Below are 17,073 nucleotides of genomic sequence, written 5' to 3'. Positions count from 1 at the left end.
ATGAGGCTGTTTCTAGATTGTTTTAACAATCCTGAAATACTTCATTCATTTATATTACATGCAGTATTATGCATTTTACCTAAAGACAATGTTCCGGATGGAGTCTTCATCGATGCCACGAATATAGCCTACAGCTTTTTATTATACAGGAATAAGTAGTTTAAACACATCGTAAACATATTTAAATTATCATGCCATCAATGGGATGTTCGCACTATGCTGCAGAGCTGACTGTTCTGGAACGCAAGAGATAATTCTAACAAATATCTTAAATGAAAGCAACTGAATATAAAGCAGTATTCACATTATTAGGAAGCGACGAGCGACGAACTTCTGCAGGTGCCACGAAAGCACGGATCTCCGGGAGATCAACCACCCCTCAACACACACACACACACAAACACACGCTGCCCAAAGTAAAGGTGAGATGGGAGGGGTTCCGTCATGAGATCACAACGGCAACATTAACTGAGTGTAAAGTAAGAGAAGCACGGCTGGCAGCCAGACTGCTCAGATAGAATCCAGCACACAGTAACAGGTTTATCTTAGATGATCAGGCGACACGATTTATTCCATGTTCCGTGGCGTACATTCCTCTGGGTCTATTTCTAAAGGATTAAAATAAAGCGTAGGATTTTAAAGAAGAAAGTTGTCTTGGAAAAGAACTCGGACCATACTTGCATATACGGCATACAGTAGGTTGGTGCATTATATAGCACTACAGTGATCTGTAGCATTTCTGACTCGAAATTAATATTATTTTCCCCCATTTCTTTGTTTGAAAATTCAATTCAGTCGATAAAAAGTTTTGAGCAAAGGATATTTAAAACAACGCGAAGACGTGGCACGGGGATGGGACGCCGTTTATCTGGATTTTTGCATTCTCTGTTTGGTAATTTTAACTCCTTTGGGGGAAGATCTTCCGCGGCCATGTGCCTCCTAGCTAAATGCGTGATGCTCTCGCAACTTCTGCTGTTATCGGCGGAGGACGGCAGGGCGCTGCTGTGCGTGCCTTGCGACGCGTCCGGATGCGCTGAGCCAAAGGCTTGCGGCGGCACGGTACTGGGCTCTTGTGGCTGCTGCGCCGGCTGCGCCAAGCAGAGGCACGAGAGCTGTGGAGGCTTCCGCGGTCTCAACGGGACATGCGACCGCGGACTCCAGTGCGTTGTCGGGACGTCTCCGGACGGCGGTTCCGTCGATGTCGGAGTTTGTGAAGGTGTGTACCCAGATAGGCTTTAATCAGTTTGAAAACTTACGCAGAAAATAAACTCCTATATGCATGCCGTAGAAATAAATTTAATCTGTCTGTAACAAATTTTGGATTCATTTAGATTATCCTATCCATCATCCATCAATCCATCTTCCAACCGCTTATCATTACAGGGTCTGAGTGGTGTCGTTTCTTTCCTATAGTAGATGATAAAATCGGGGCACTGCATTTCTTGAGCTCCTTAAAAGTGTCAGGAAAGGGAATGGTTTATGTAAATATTTTCCGAAATCAGACTCACAACAAATACCCAACAGGCTACCAAAATCCCCTTCATTTTTTAGGCATTGTCAGCAATCAAAATGTGGTTTCAGACGTGAATTAGTTAGTATAGGATTATATGATGGATGACATATCTATTTTAGAGCAGGATTTGTGCAAATGAATGGAATTTCACATCTCTGATAATTATATAAATACTGTTTATCGATGGATCTTTATATAGCAAAAGCTGCACATTGGAGTTATGGTACGAAAAAATAAGCTGAAACTAATATATGCGGGAACAATACTTTCCAATTACAGTAAAATATGTTACTATGTGTGCTGTAGCTCTGAACGATTACAAATATTCGAAAACCTTTTTGAAAGAATATCCTACGGCACCAAGACCTTCCCTTTAAAACTCTGCAAACAAAGGACGAGCTGGCCACTTTGCTGGGAAACAGCCCCTGGCGAATCCCCCATTCCGGCTACTTTTTAACGTACGTAGAGGAGACCCGCGCGCGAGCCGCCTACGCAGGCTATTAAATCAAAGCGCGGTCTAAAAGCTGAGCGCGAGCCGCCACTGTACCGACAACATTTGAGCACTCCATATGTAAATGATTCGTTTTTGGAAGTAATTTCCTTCAAAATGTTATGCAAATATCGAAGGAAAAAAAGTACTTCATACAATCCCTTCGGTCTCCTTACACGAAGTTTTCACATTCATTGGCACGGCAATGGGCAAATACAGTACGTATTGAGCTCTGTCACCAAATTAAGGGTACAGCATGTGTCTTAACACATACAAATACCATATTTAACTACAACAATTTTCCCGTTGGCCTCCTTTGTTTTTGTTGTTTTGTAAATAAATTAGGTGAAGAGAGTAAAACATATAAAGTGTACTAAGATAATACGCTGAAACATCAGTACTGAACCTGTTGTTATAGGCTGGGCCAAACACCCTGCGTTGGAGCCCACCTCGTCTGCTTTTGCTGCTGTTGCTTTCCATCCGGGATGCGGTGACCCTGCACTCCTCATCTCAGAGTCCAGGTTTCCTTCTGCTGTCCTCCTGAACATCCACTGTCTCACTGGCCTTCTTTTCAGAGAGTGGAGTTTCAGACCCAGTTAGCTATGTTATGCTAACTTATGCAGGCTGGAGTCCCTGTCTGTCTGCTATTTGATTTTGTGCTGCGGTAAGGCCTTTGTAGAGTCATCTTTAAAGGGTCTTAACTGCACAAATGTGAGCTGGATGCTGGGACTCCTGTGCCCCCCTGGGGCCTGTCCCCTTTCATGACTGCTCCAGGCTTGTACAGTCCCATCATGCAATGCGGCAGGTCCCTGGGCTCCTGGAAGTTGTCTCTCCTGCGTCTCCTACTGTTTTAAAGACAACGGCGCCATCTCTTCGCCCTTACATCCGCAAGCGCACATCAGACCTCATAAGCTCCCCCACACTCGCCGCCAGCTCCATTTCATCTCCCCCGCCCTTTGATGCCAAAGCCGGCTTCCCACGGCTGAGCCGACGACTCCCTTGCACGCTTTCTTGTCGAAGACGGCGTGCCTGTCAAGCAACCTGGGAGACCCCGAAGCTTGTCAAAATGTAGCTTCCCTAAAACTCACATGGAACTGGTTTATGGATGTATTGACTGAACTCCTTTTAGATGGTTATTCTTTTCAGGTAAAATGGAAAAAAAAATACTAGTGTAATAAACCTCTGCTACCAATTTGACACTAGTTAGGTTGCGAGTATTGCACTACTGCACTAAGAAATTAACTTTACCTTTTTATTAACTTTTTTTTCTGCTCAGATGCAGCTTGGGATGTCGATCTGAGTTTGGGGTCTGGACCTTGCAGGGGAAGCCTGGTCAAAGGCTGTGATCTGGTGGACAGGAAGTGTGTCTGTGGTCAGAAGTGGTCCTGTAGCAGCCCCTACTCCTTCCCCAGCTGGGACGCGTGCCACATTGCCCTCCAGAGAACTGAAGGTAGGCCCCGTTTTGGCATACCTGTCTGTCCAGCCTTCTGGGACTCCAACCCCCCAACTCATGGCTTTTGAGCAAGGGCCTTGGCCTCTCAATCCCCCTGGGGTGAGGAATGATCTGGTTTTTCTGCTCTCCCTCTGAACTGCTAATAGCCTCATCTTAGAGAGATAGATGGCTGAATAAGGTCAATTAAGAGAATAATGACTTAAATTGCATGCTGAGAGGCTGCGTCAGAGCGAAGGCCTGCCACGATGCCGGGCTGTCAGAACCCAACTCGAGGATCCTCTTGGTAATGAAGTAACCTCAAACTTTTCACATGGGCTGATTAGCTTTTCCTGAGGTTAATGAAAGATACTGTAGAGTTGTACATCATACCTGGGTGACTTACAGAGCGCCGTCAATCTGGGAAGGTGGAGCTTAGCAGTGCACTGTGATCACAACTCCAAAACTTGAGGAGGAAGGCTATGTGGGTATGTAGAGAATGTGACATACTATGTAAGCTGCAGTGTCGCCGCCCTGTTGGTAGCATTGTCAAGTACAACATTACTCAGGATAATACCCTGTCTCCTTTATCTGGGATAATTCACCTGAGGTTTTCTCTTTCTCGGATGGAGGTTTTGTCAATGAGGAATAATTATTCATGTTTTCCTGCTTGATTTATTGTGTTTTGTGTTCGACGTCTCAGCTGGTACAAATTGAATAATTCTCAAGCTTGGCTTCGAAAAGCCGCGCATCAATCATACAGCGTCGGGGAGCAATCTGCCCCGTGCAGGGATTGATGGAGTGGTCCATCAGCACGGCCACATAAATATCCTACAAGCAAATCTGTTCCTCTTTTGGATACAATATTTGAAGTCGACCTGACATGTTTCAAGGGCATGGAGAAAGTTCTAAAATTGGGAACTAACATACAGGTACATAACATTTAGCATGGTGGGTGTGGCCACTGGGGCACTGAAAGCTGATTGGTCCCTTAAGTGCCCCTTCCCTGTCATTCACTGATTCAAAATATATCATTGGCCAAGGATAAGTTTGGCTCCTCTGTCTGAATTATGGCCCCTCTTTTGGTCCCCATCTTAAAAAATTCTCAAATCACTCCTGTGTGTGGGGTGGTTAAGGGCATGGCCTTGTAACTTCAAAGCTGTTAAGGTTCCCTTGAGCAAAATACAAAGCTGTACCAATGGGCATAACAGACAAGTAACTTTGGATAAAAGTGAGTTCAAGTGAAGTTTCCTCTAAGTCATAAATCCTATTCATTTTGGAGCGATGACCTTCCAAACTGCATTAACATTTCAACTTTCATGGAACACTAATATTTAAGCAATTTAAAGAGAGCTTTTTCACCACGGCCAGACTTTCACAATTCCAGTTGAAAATTCAGATTTGTTAAAATTTTCGGTCAGACCTGCTTTAAAGAATCCAGCAATCGGGCCCCCGTACTGAAGGGTTGGGGCTATACAGCAAAGCGCCTGAATGCCCCATGGAGCACATTAACGCGAGCACCGTCGTGCCCAGTTTCAACGTAGATCAGTCATCACCTTCAGACTGAGCGTGGGGGTGGAGGGGGGTATCAGTGAGGGCTGCTACTGTGACATTGATGATGGGCTTGAAAGTAGCAGCACAGACTGACAGCCTATTCACTCACCTCTGACTAATTACCAGGGTTATATAAAGGGGACAGCTGTCAGGTCCAGACCCCACATCCATGCCTTGATGCAGGTGTAGCCCTTCCTCACACCTGTCACCCATTTGTTTTCCTACATTTCTCTCATGGTGAAGCCAAGAAGGCCGGCTCTTACCTCCTTTCCTCTCCCCTGGGGTTGACAAACCCATAAAGCTCATAGGAGTTTTACTTACACAAAAATGTTCTGAGGGCAGAAGGAAAAATGATTGGTTCAGGAGATAACTATGACTAATCAAATGTGTCAGTCCCGCCTCCTGTAGCTGCTTGGACCCACCTCCTCTACAATCTGATTGGTTATCTTTTATGCAAGTAAAACTCCCACGAGCACACCCAGATAAAATCCTGATCCCTCCATCTCCATGTGCACTGGTTCTGTTCAGTCCCCATCCAGAGCCAGCCTCATAGAAGCCATTATTAAGGATAAGCTGTGGGTCTGGAAGTCAACACGAAGCTTAGAGCACAACACCCAAGTGGTTTCACAGCCAAAAGTATGGCGGTCATGTCACCCCGAAACGAAAATGTCAGGTCTGATGAGTTGTGGCTCACAAATGCAGCATGTCAATGGTCAGTGCAGAGCGAGGTGATGCAGAGACAGCTCTCCTCGAGAGAGACACTATGGCTGGTTAGGGGCTAGAGGAGAAGAGGGAAGTGCAGGAAGAGAACTAGTTTTGGGCCGCTAAAGACTTTAAGACGGGGTGAAAACTCACCTGTCAGCAGGACAATGATTCATGGTGTCAGGAGAACGGTGCACCGAAGCAGCCTGGTAATCGGAAAGCAAAAGTCCTTGTTTGATGCAGTCCTAAAGTGTGAATTAGTGGAAAGATGTGAAAGCTCTGGAGCATAATGAGTCGCTAAGCTCCCGCATATCTGTACGGAAAACCGGCAATATTCACACCTTGCTGATGTGCAAAGGCAGGGAGCTACACAAAATGCATGCTCAATCTGCATGCTCACAGAATTAATTGTACCTGAAATTTATTGCCTTGTCTTTGGTTTGAGGAAAATGATATATATAAAAATGGCATGCATCATTTTGTAATTTTTGTAAAATGGAACACAACAGGTGCTTTTGTAAGGCACTGTGCATTTTCTAGTGTACTCTAAAATACATCAGGTTGTACTATCAGTGCCCTTGCATATCATTTCATAACCTCTCTTTAAATAGATCCTAGAATAACCAACAAAATTACAGCAGAAGGGGTGACCCCATGATAACAGAGGTATTTCACTAACCATCAGACTTGATATGTAGTGTCACAAGGTGGGTGAGCACGGCAGGAACTGAAGCATGGGAGTGTGGGGTTTATTAAAGGGATAACACGATTGGGAGCACAGGGCAACATTAGCGGGGTGGAGACGTTAGTGACAAGACTAAGGAAACATACTTGAACACGGACTTAAATGCACAGGACTAATGAAACAACAAGAAACAGCTGGTAAACACGGGGATTCCACATGAGTTAAATGAGGGGGCGTGGCACACGGGAGGAGCAGCACGATCGGGGTGTGACATGTACAAAGTTCTGGAAAAGCTTTTCTATTATATGTCTTAGAGAAACTTTACTTCTGCCTTTCGCATTTTCTGCCTGTGACTCGCAAAAGCATGTTCACTTTCTCCCCCAGCAAATGGATTGCTGGAATCGATGCAGTTCTGGGAGATTTTTCTGACAGTGCTATTATTCAGTGCTAGCAGGCAGCATAGGTAAATGCATCAGATAGCGGGTGTGAATGTTTATCCTGTAGGCCTGCGATGGCAGGTGGTCGGTGAGTTCGTTTATATCCAATTACTCCCTGGAAAGGAACCTTTGCCTTTTTGCATTGTAGCAGGGCAAAGGGGACAAATTACTTTAAACAAATCATCTTCTCACATGATTACCCCTCCCCCCCACTCCAGATATTTATCTTGTTTTAAACGAATATAAGGCAGACAGCTGAGGGATATGGGGACTCTACAAGACTCAATGAGCTAAGTCACGGCAGTTGTTAACTGACCCTGTGTACCTTTTTTAGGATGTTTAGCTGACATGAGTTAGCATGTGCTGTTGTGATGTTAAATATTGTACAATTTATTCTTAAATATGTGATAGCAATTCTAGGGTTAGAGGATTATACAGGACTTTGTCCTGAAATAGTGGCATGTCATAACACGATGACAGATTGTGAAAGTGATTATAAAATATTAACTGAGGCTTTGTTAAAAATCTTCAGGGTCCACCTCTGGCATCACCTCTGACATGAGACACCAGGGGACATTGTTGCAAGGTGCCATGTTCTTCTGTTAAAAGTTTAGGAAGCACAGGAGTTTGGATATGATACAGGCATAGTTCAAGAAGTCAGTTGTTTTCTAGATTATTCTGTGCCACTTCCATCCGACACCCGCCGTGATGTACCTGTGCTGTGCGATAGGCGGGCATCTGTGGTAACCTTGTGTTCTCTGATAAACAGCAATCGGGCGGTTAATCCAAACAAACCTCTTAAGCTGCAGATGATGACGACGACAGCAGCAACAACAACAGCACAGGACAAATTCGTTTTTTCTGTGGTGACCTTTACGTGACAAATAAAAAATTTCCCAGCTTTGGTTGGTCGCTTGACGTACGACCCTGAAATCTCGCTGACCGTCCCTAACTGTCTGAATGTAGTAAAACCGGATAATAACCTATATTGTTTTTTCCTTTGAAAAGAAAAATGTTTAAATGTGCTGATGTCAACGTGACCTTCAAATGCACACCTCCAGAGTGACAGCGAGGTGACTTAGCACGGAGCACGGCGGTGCCATTGTGTCCGAGACCTCAGGGACAGTGTTTCTCGCTCTGGGTGGGTAAAAAGAAAACAGGCTGAAAGCCCCCCCCCCCCCCAAGCCATCACAGCCCTTTCTCCAAGATTGGTAATCGATCGCTCCTCCTCACCCTTGTTTCCCGAGCCTGTCCGGCTGACGTGACCATGGAGCGCATGCCTCGCTAATCCCAGCCCAGAGCTACATTCACCGGCGGGCCGCTGTGTAGCGGTGGGGGGGCGCGGCGTGCTAATTGCGGGCCCTGTTCTTCCTCGTGAGGGGAGGAGGGCTCTTTCTCACGGACATGGAGCTGCTCCTGCTCAGCGCTCCCACAGCCCACCGCAGGCACACAGGCTGTTGTTTACCAGCAAGTGCGTTACGTTTCCCTTGAAGAAAAATGACAACTGGGATCTTGCTGAGCTGAGCTGCCTCTAGGCAGAAATGATGCCCCATTTTAGCTACCATGATACCTGCATTTTGTTCTGAATGTAATTATATGATCTGGAAACATTTTGCATCCCATCAAGCTCTTGTCCTTTGCTCCTGGGATAGGCTGATGGATGGAATCCCATCCTGGGGTGCTAACCACTGTACGAACACACTGTATACAGCAAACTGCCCTATTCCACTATGGCTTCACGCACTACTAGTTCCAAAAAAACAACATTTAAAAACTGTTTTTCACGGATATGCCCGTCACGGCCCACCTTGGGCCCGGCCCCTGCGCCTTTGCGCTGCATTCAGTAATTGGACGGCGCTTGCGGCGTCACTGCCAAAAGTGACGCCTCGCCCGCAGAGCGCCCCGTCCGCCGGCAGATCCATTTTGCACCGATACGCTACGCACCCGCTATTTTATGTAACCTTTTTTCAAATTGAAAATGTCATCCGTGTGATGGGTGGTGGAACCACAAAAGGTCAGGGCTGGAAGGCGAGGGACGGAGGCAGCCCCACGGATGGAGTGCCGTCCTTTAGTCCGGGGGCTCCTTTCAGCTGCCCGATAGAGAGGGCAGCTCGCCAGAGGCGGGAGCCAATCACGGTCGCAGATACAGTCCCAGGAAATGACAGGTGTACACTGGCTCTTGCACCACAAGCAGCAGATGCAGACTGACCATGCCAGCCGTTATCCGTAAGGAGACTTCCGTCTCCGAATATCGCTGGTATCCTGGAAGAACTCATCCAGCTATGGCTCGATCTATTGGAATTTCGGCAGCCATTCCATCTGACGGCTCAGGACTAACACCAGACGCTTCCCAGAATGCAAATCTGCCCTGTTTCTGAAGTGCTGGTAACTGTCTGCTGGCAGGATCAGGCAAGAGATTGAGCGGGTGTATCCGAACACCAGCGCCAGCGTGACCCACAAACGTGTAACTATTTCATAAAAAATATTTTTGAGGCATTAAAAGCAGGCAGCCGATGCCGTTCTTCCACGATGGTGTTTTTCACACAGATGCCGGATGCGGGACACTGAGGCGTCCTTTGCTCTCACACAGACGCCGGATGCGGGACACTGAGGCGTCCTTTGCTCTCACACAGACGCCGGATGCGGGACACTGAAGCGTCCTTTGCTCTCACACAGACGCCGGATGCGGGACACTGAGGCGTCCTTTGTTCTCACACAGACGCCGGATGCGGGACACTGAGGCGTCCTTTGCTCTCACACAGACGCCGGATGCGGGACACTGAAGCGTCCTTTGCTCTCACACAGACGCCGGATGCGGGACACTGAAGTGTCCTTTGTTCTCACACAGACGCCGGATGCGGGACACTGAGGCGTCCTTTGCTCTCACACAGACGCCGGATGCGGGACACTGAAGTGTCCTTTGTTCTCACACAGACGCCGGATGCGGGACACTGAAGCGTCCTTTGCTCTCACACAGACGCCGGATGCGGGACACTGAGGCGTCCTTTGCTCTCACACAGACACCGAAGGCGGGACACTGAGGCGTCCTTTGCTCTCACACAGACGCCGGATGCGGGACACTGAGGCGTCCTTTGCTCTCACACAGACGCCGGATGCGGGACACTGAGGCGTCCTTTGCTCTCACACAGACGCCGGATGCGGGACACTGAGGCGTCCTTTGCTCTCACACAGACGCCGGATGCGGGACACTGAAGTGTCCTTTGCTCTCACACAGACGCCGGATGCGGGACACTGAGGCGTCCTTTGCTCTCACACAGACGCCGGATGCGGGACACTGAGGCGTCCTTTGCTCTCACACAGACGCCGGATGCGGGACACTGAAGTGTCCTTTGTTCTCACACAGACGCCGGATGCGGGACACTGAAGCGTCCTTTGCTCTCACACAGACGCCGGATGCGGGACACTGAAGCGTCCTTTGCTCTCACACAGACGCCGGATGCGGGACACAGGCGTCCATTGCTTGGACTCCGAAGGCGACATCCTGCCTCTCTTCTGATAAGCTCTGTCTTCCAGCTGAAGTGCCGGTTCTTCCCCTGGGGGCCAGGGAGCTACAGGCACGGCACAGTGCTGATGACAGATTATTCTTGAGATGCATCAGCATTAGCCCCCTCATTTGAGACACTGCTAGGAACATTTAGAATGCAGAGGAGTCCCCCCACTCCAACTCTTAAATCACCATCCCAACCACAACTACCTTATTTAATATGGGGCACCTTATTTGTCTTATTTATTGATCAAGAACCTTGCTTGTCTTTTTAGTTATTTAATTTATTTCATTTTATAGTAAAAACCTGAATGCATCTTTCTTTCCATATGTTATGTTCATTTTTCTGTTTGTTTGTTTTTAAAACTTGACCAAGGGAACTGTGCAGGAATAGAAATGTACTTGTAAATCTGTTCATATGGCTAATAAAGTCTCATTCAATTCAGTTCAATTCAATTCAATGCAGTGCAGAGCAATTTAATGCTGCACTTTAGATCATGGTGCACATACCTCAGACTCCTAGTGTAGCCATACTCATCCTGCCTTGACAGCCTGACTGTTTGATTCCTGGCACACAGAAGGTCCAGCCTGTGACCTTGATGCGGTTATATAAATTAGCGATGACCGTATGGTCTAACATTTGTCTTTGTTGGAGGACTGAAACATTACATACACCGTAGGACTCACACTATCCTGGACATCTGTTGGCAGTCATATTAAAAAAAACACCCTGCACATTGCAGGATTTTATGCATGGTGTCATCTCCTCTATGTAACCTCCTCTGCCACCTTTTTGACATGCATCTTGCTATGGAATCCAGGACAAACAGGTCTGCAGTCCTCAGAAATCAGCCTGGTATATCAGCTGGACAATGGTAATGTTTGACCTTTCCATTCCATTTAACCTTTGACCTCTCGTCTGATCTGAACCATTACCCAGAAATCAGAGTGAAGCATGACAGGTACACAGGTGTGAGCTTCACCTGGAGATCGTCTTGTTTTTTCTCCATTGTTCTAAATCTGACGTGGCCAGATATTAAACAGGAATGGCTGCAGGAACTCAGCATCTACTTCATTTATTATTAAGTCAGAGAAAAGCCAATTCATTTTCTCTGGTGGTTGCATGTACGTTCAGATGTTGCCACAGAGGAATGAATGGATTAGCGGCTGTGACAAGTGCCCTCGTGTCCCCTCTCCTGGGGACAGACCTTCCCAAATACAAGCACTTGGCTGTGACTAAAGGGGCGTTAATGGGCCCCTAGCACACTGCAGTGCCTCAATAGGTTTAGTGCTATTTCCGGATCTCTTAGGTCTTATTGCTGATACTTTGCCAGCAGGACAGCAGAATAAAATCGATACCGCCTTCAGTGTATGGAAAGGTGATTCTGGTTGTTTTCCTGAAGTCCTCTGTGGCTGGAACGATTCAGAGGTTTTGTTTTATAAACTGCCTTGTATTGACCATATGTGCCAGTTACAGGGGGCACATACAGGGTTTTGGCTGCAATAATTTCTGTTTGTGCTGTTAAGCTTTCATCAGGTATTGCTCATAGAGGAATTAAATCAACTTTATGATTTTATTCTGAACATGAATTGGTTATGACTGTCGATACCAAGAGCTTGTCCCCAGAACTACAGGGCATCTGGCAGCATGTCACTAGGATGCGATGACGTCAAAGCTCTCTCACATATCCGTACACCGGAGGCAATCAAGCGTATCTGTTTTTGGGGGGTGGGGGACTGCTCTCTTAGAATCAGGTGCATCTGCATAAAATTTTGGTTTTGCATTTAAGTTTTATTTTAGCACATTAGTATGTGATAATAAATTTTAAATGTCACTTGATTTTAAAGGATATTAACAATGGAGATTTCAGCACCACATGTCCCATATCAGCTGCAGACTCTATTTGTCACGATCGTGAGCCATTATAGTTAACCACAGATGCTGTGTTGTGCACCTTGAAGATGGAATTGACCTCCACGTTTCTGGTGTCCCTCATGGGTCTTTCTTATCCTTCCTCTGGCTCCTCTAGGCCATCTGCCTCTTCTGTCCGTTTTAGAGGCTGCAGCAGTCCATGGCGTCTCTGTGTTCTTTTGACTTAATCCCTTAATGCAGTGTTTCCCCATCCAGTCCTCGGAGACCCACAGGGAGCAGAAACGTGGGCCGTTTGTGGGTCCCCGATGACCAAATCGGGAAACGCTGCCTTACCGGGACATCTGCTCCACCGTCTTATAGCATCTCTTCTGTTGGTTCCTACAGAAGACATCTACCTGAAAATATTCACCATTAAGTGACTTCCTAATCATTTCCCTGTGTGCTTAATCTTCCAGTACAGATTACAGTACTCCGCTTAATGCATTCCACCACTCAAAAGTCACTTTGCCAGACAAGAACTTAGGCTGTCAGCTGAGTTTGTGTATATTCAGTTAAGCTCTTTTGCATCCTAAGTCGTGCCGCTGAAAGGAGACCTGGGAAGCATTCCTGCCGCTTCCATGGCCCCGCTTCTCATCTCCCCCCCACGGGACACCTTCATTTATCACTTAACTTGTATCCCCGCTCTGCTGTGCCGGGCAGCTTCATCCAGCCGGGCTTATCTTCCTTCGGCGTGGAGAATTCACTTGTCTGAAGTCAGCTCCTTTGAAGCCGGAACGTTCTGACCTTTTATGAATGACAGCTGTATTTATAGTGCAGGAGACGCCGCACTCACATTTATACTTTCTCTTAGTGTTTGGCGGATATTATGGGAGCTGCATGTTTTCTGTCTGCTGGAGATCTCGGCTCTGGGTGCCATCATAATGCGATCCGGCATGCATGAATAGCACCCTTTCCCTGCTGCTCTGCCACGTCTCTCACACACTGACAGTGGCTCACATCATTAGCGAAGGAGCGTTTTACCTGCATCATGAGTCTTTTCACAGATCGAAAAGGTTTTCTTTAATTAATCATAAACCCATGCATGTACCTGGGTATAAGGGGGACTTACATGTGTAGTGTTCAGTTGCAAAATTTTAGTGCCTTGGCCCATGATCCACAATTTTCAGTTCCAATCCGATTCGATACACAACTGCCAATACCGATTCCGATACAAGACCTCTTTTTACTTTTATATATATATATATAATTTATTTATTTATACTTTATATATTATTAATATACTTCAGCTAGTAAATACAGATGAAAAAATGTATGCCAAAACATCCTTAATTACGCTACTAGAAACATATACGTATCAATCTCGTTTGTACGACTTGTTTTAAGTGCTTTTGAGTCATTTGCAATATGAGTATCTTCCAAGCGAGGATACGCAAGCAGCGAAAGCTTAAAATGCCCCACAATGTTTCTCTCATTGGCAATAGCATCACTTCAGCCCCTCGTCTATCATAAGCTGTAGCGAGTGTGCAGCCCAAGCTAGCGACTCCCAAATCATCCACTGCTTTTTTCATATTACTAGCGTTGTCTTGCACAATTGCGTGCGCTTCGTTTAGTGGGATTTTACACTAAACGCTGTTCCCACCTCTGAAAGATTCGTTTCTACAAAGATTGCAAATCGCCGTGCTACTAGTAGCTGTTTAAAGCATAAAATACTTCCAGACCGTCACCCTCTTATCTGATGTTCTTACTGCAAAGGGTACACAGTAGGCGGAAATCACTAAGTGACAAAAAATATTATTATTATTATTATTATCAAATAATTAATGTATTGATTGCTGATGCTTTATTCCACCCTTCATGCTGCTGCATTATATATGGTTGTTTGCCTTCACATTGCATATGTTCATAAACTCTTGTGCCCAGCCCCCCTGTGTTGTACCATCCTGTGTTTTGCACTTTATGTCCTGTGGAAACCCCCCCCCCCCTTGTCATTTGCTGTTTGCGCGTCACACTGTGGTTTTGGGTTATTAAGCATTATCTCGTGTCTCTGCATGTCTGTATATAGATGGTATGACAATAATGGCCACTTGACTTGACATGATTGAGTAAGTAGGTACTTTGTTAATCCCCAAAATTCCATAAACTGTGTTACTGTCACAACTAGGATTCAGAGCATTCAGGTAAACATATTGGGAAATGGAGCACCCCAAACTGGGCCATCCATCCATAATGCTAGGCCTTATGCCCAGTTACCCCTGAGAGCTTAAGACAGCTCACTGCAGGAAGCAGGTAACCAATGGTGCCTGGTAACCAGTGATAACTGGGCGACTCGGAAAAAGTGGACTGGAAAAACAGGAGCAAGAACCAGGAAACAGGAAGTGGGATTAAAATAAAATCAGAATCACAACAAACATGACACTTGTTGCCTAATCTGGAACATGCACCTAGAAACAATGATCTAGCTAGCCATGCCCAGAAACTCAAGACAGGAGACCGGTCATCAAGGACAATAGACCCAGAAGCAAGACAGCAGTACATGAAAACATGAAGCCAGTGACCATGTCAGCTCCGCTTACAGAAACCCAGGAGAAATACTGCCAAACCAAACAAAGCCCCACATACGAGACCCTGAATCAATACAGCTCTGAGCCCTACGCTCCAAGAGCAATGATGACGACTGAGCCGTGAGAAATGAGATTAAGAGCTAATTGCTGAGTGGCTCAGAGCAAGATCACAGAGTCTGCCTGGAGTGGTAATCAGGAACTGGTGTGACAATTACAAACTACAGAAAAGTGATTGAGTACACACTAAGTTAAGTGTGCAGTGGTTACAGGAATACAATAAGCAAAAAGTGGAAACTGGAGAAGTCCATAGATAAAGGGCATATAAAACCCAATGACAGAGAAGATATAAAATCTAAAAATGCCATAAACTTTGATATGTAGGCCCAACAGAATCTGTAGTGCATTGGTGGACGCATCGCCCGGAAATATTACACAGTCCAGATCAGTCTATGAATAGCTGCTGCTTTAGTCCCCTGACAGGTCAATGCTACTCATCCAGAGACGCGATGGATGCCTTCTGAGCCGCACCATTGTCAGATCAGCCTATTACTGAAAGTGCTCTTTGTTCTAACAAGTATCCTATGGAGGAGATGGGAGGCACTGCTCATGATGATCTTTAATTTGGACTCTGTTCCTCTTTCAGCCATCACCTCCAGAAGGTCTAGATGGTGCCCAGTGTCAGAACTGCCCTTCTGATAAGCTCTTTTAGCCCCCTGGTATCCCTTGCTCTCACATCAGTGCCCCATCACATTACAGTGACAAAGATGGAGCTCCCTACAACAGACTGGTGGAATACATCTTGAAAGCATCTTGTTGCAGCACTTGAGCCTCCTTGTAGTACAGACGTACAGACTACTCCATTTCTGTTGATCGGCTCAGTGTTGTTGGTCCAGACTAGTATTGTTGCTCCTAGGTACATCTAAGGAGGTATGATCTCTCATCATTATCATGGAGGCAGACAGTGGTGGTTGGAAAGCTCTCTCTCCTGAAGTCCACCACCTTCTCCTGGTTCTGGTTGACCTGCTGACAGTTCATTCCACACCACCTCGCAAAGCTTCCCACCACACTGTTGTATTCTACCTCTTGCACATCCTTAGTACATCCAACAATTATAGAATCATTTGAGAACTTCAGAAGGTGGCATGTTGAACTTAAAGTCTTAAAATGTAGAGGATGAATATGAATGGAGAAAGGACAGTCCTCTGAGGTACATTCTTTGTGCTGTGTTTCAATTTCCATGTAGACTGCACAGTGCAAACTGCATTCTTTATTGTGGCCTTTGATGGGTTTTTACAGATATCCAGAAAGCTACACCTAAATCTCCTCGCATCCGAATACATCCACGCATCTCCGATCTAGTAGTTTTCAATCAGAGCACTGTGGGATATCTCATTAAGCACCACGAATCCGACCACACACATCACAGCCCCTTTTCATTACAGATCTCGCATACGTTGCCTCACGCTCATGGTTCCAGGAACACTGCCATGAAAAAATGCAGCTTTTCTCCTAATGGGTTTTTCCGCACGCTTATAAACAGAACCGGTACCTCAGCAGCGAAAACCAAAATGCAGATTCAGTCAGTGAGCACATCAGTAGGCGCAGTGATAAAGCTTACCTCACATTTATCTGTCTCCATGCCATTTCCCAGACCCATGCTTTATTCAGATCATTTGGCATGCAGCCCATTTTGGTACTAGCTGGGATCCAATTCCAGCAGGCTTTTTGGACCATTGCTGTGATCCCTGAGATGACTGGAACAATCCCACCATAGGCATAAAAACATCAGACATCTACCTATTCCATAAAATACATTCTTCCAAAGGAAATACATTGTAATGTGGAATCCATATTTAGCTCTGTTTTGTGAGGATTACATATGTAGATTTTGCTTCAGATGACCCAGAATTACCCTTTATTATTGTGCTCTCCACTGGATTTCAGTTACCATGTTAATGTCATACTGGCTGAATGGGAAAATGTTCTTGTATTCTCCATGTTTGAGAGGTTTACATGTGGGTGAAAAATGGCTATAAAGTTCACCAAGGTGGGGCACTTATATGATGCCATATTTTACAAATGAGGGCGACAGAACTACCGCCCCTCCCCAGGTTACGATAGGGTGATGCTCCGATAAACATATTGTAAGACCAAAACATATTTTAATACAGTTCAGCTAGCCTAACAATCATCATTGCCTAGCCTAGTTTACCTTAAGCTTGCTTAGAACACTTACATTAGCCTACAGTTGGGCAAAATTATTAACACAAAGTTTTTAATAAAGTGTTGAATATGTCACGTAATTTACTGAAAAAAGTACTGAA

At 45.8% G+C, this 17,073-nt stretch overlaps 1 protein-coding gene across 2 annotated transcripts in view; it reads left to right on the top strand.

The window, feature by feature from the left end:
- Positions 1–483: 483 nt before the first annotated feature.
- The window catches only part of LOC111841208 (cysteine-rich motor neuron 1 protein-like), a 53,175-nt gene continuing 36,585 nt past the window's right edge, over positions 484–17,073 (top strand). For both annotated transcript variants that reach the window (XM_023806806.2, XM_023806805.2), the window contains exons 1-2: positions 484–1,216; positions 3,280–3,453. In XM_023806806.2, the coding sequence (XP_023662574.2) occupies positions 853–1,216; positions 3,280–3,453 (538 nt within the window). In that variant the 5' untranslated portion in view covers positions 484–852. The remainder of the gene's footprint in view (positions 1,217–3,279; positions 3,454–17,073) is intronic.

The sequence above is a fragment of the Paramormyrops kingsleyae genome, chromosome 19 (genome assembly GCF_048594095.1).
Source record: "Paramormyrops kingsleyae isolate MSU_618 chromosome 19, PKINGS_0.4, whole genome shotgun sequence".
Taxonomy (NCBI): Eukaryota; Metazoa; Chordata; class Actinopteri; order Osteoglossiformes; family Mormyridae; genus Paramormyrops; species Paramormyrops kingsleyae.
Note: the sequence above shows the minus strand (reverse complement) of the source record. Positions and strands in the feature narration are given on the sequence as shown.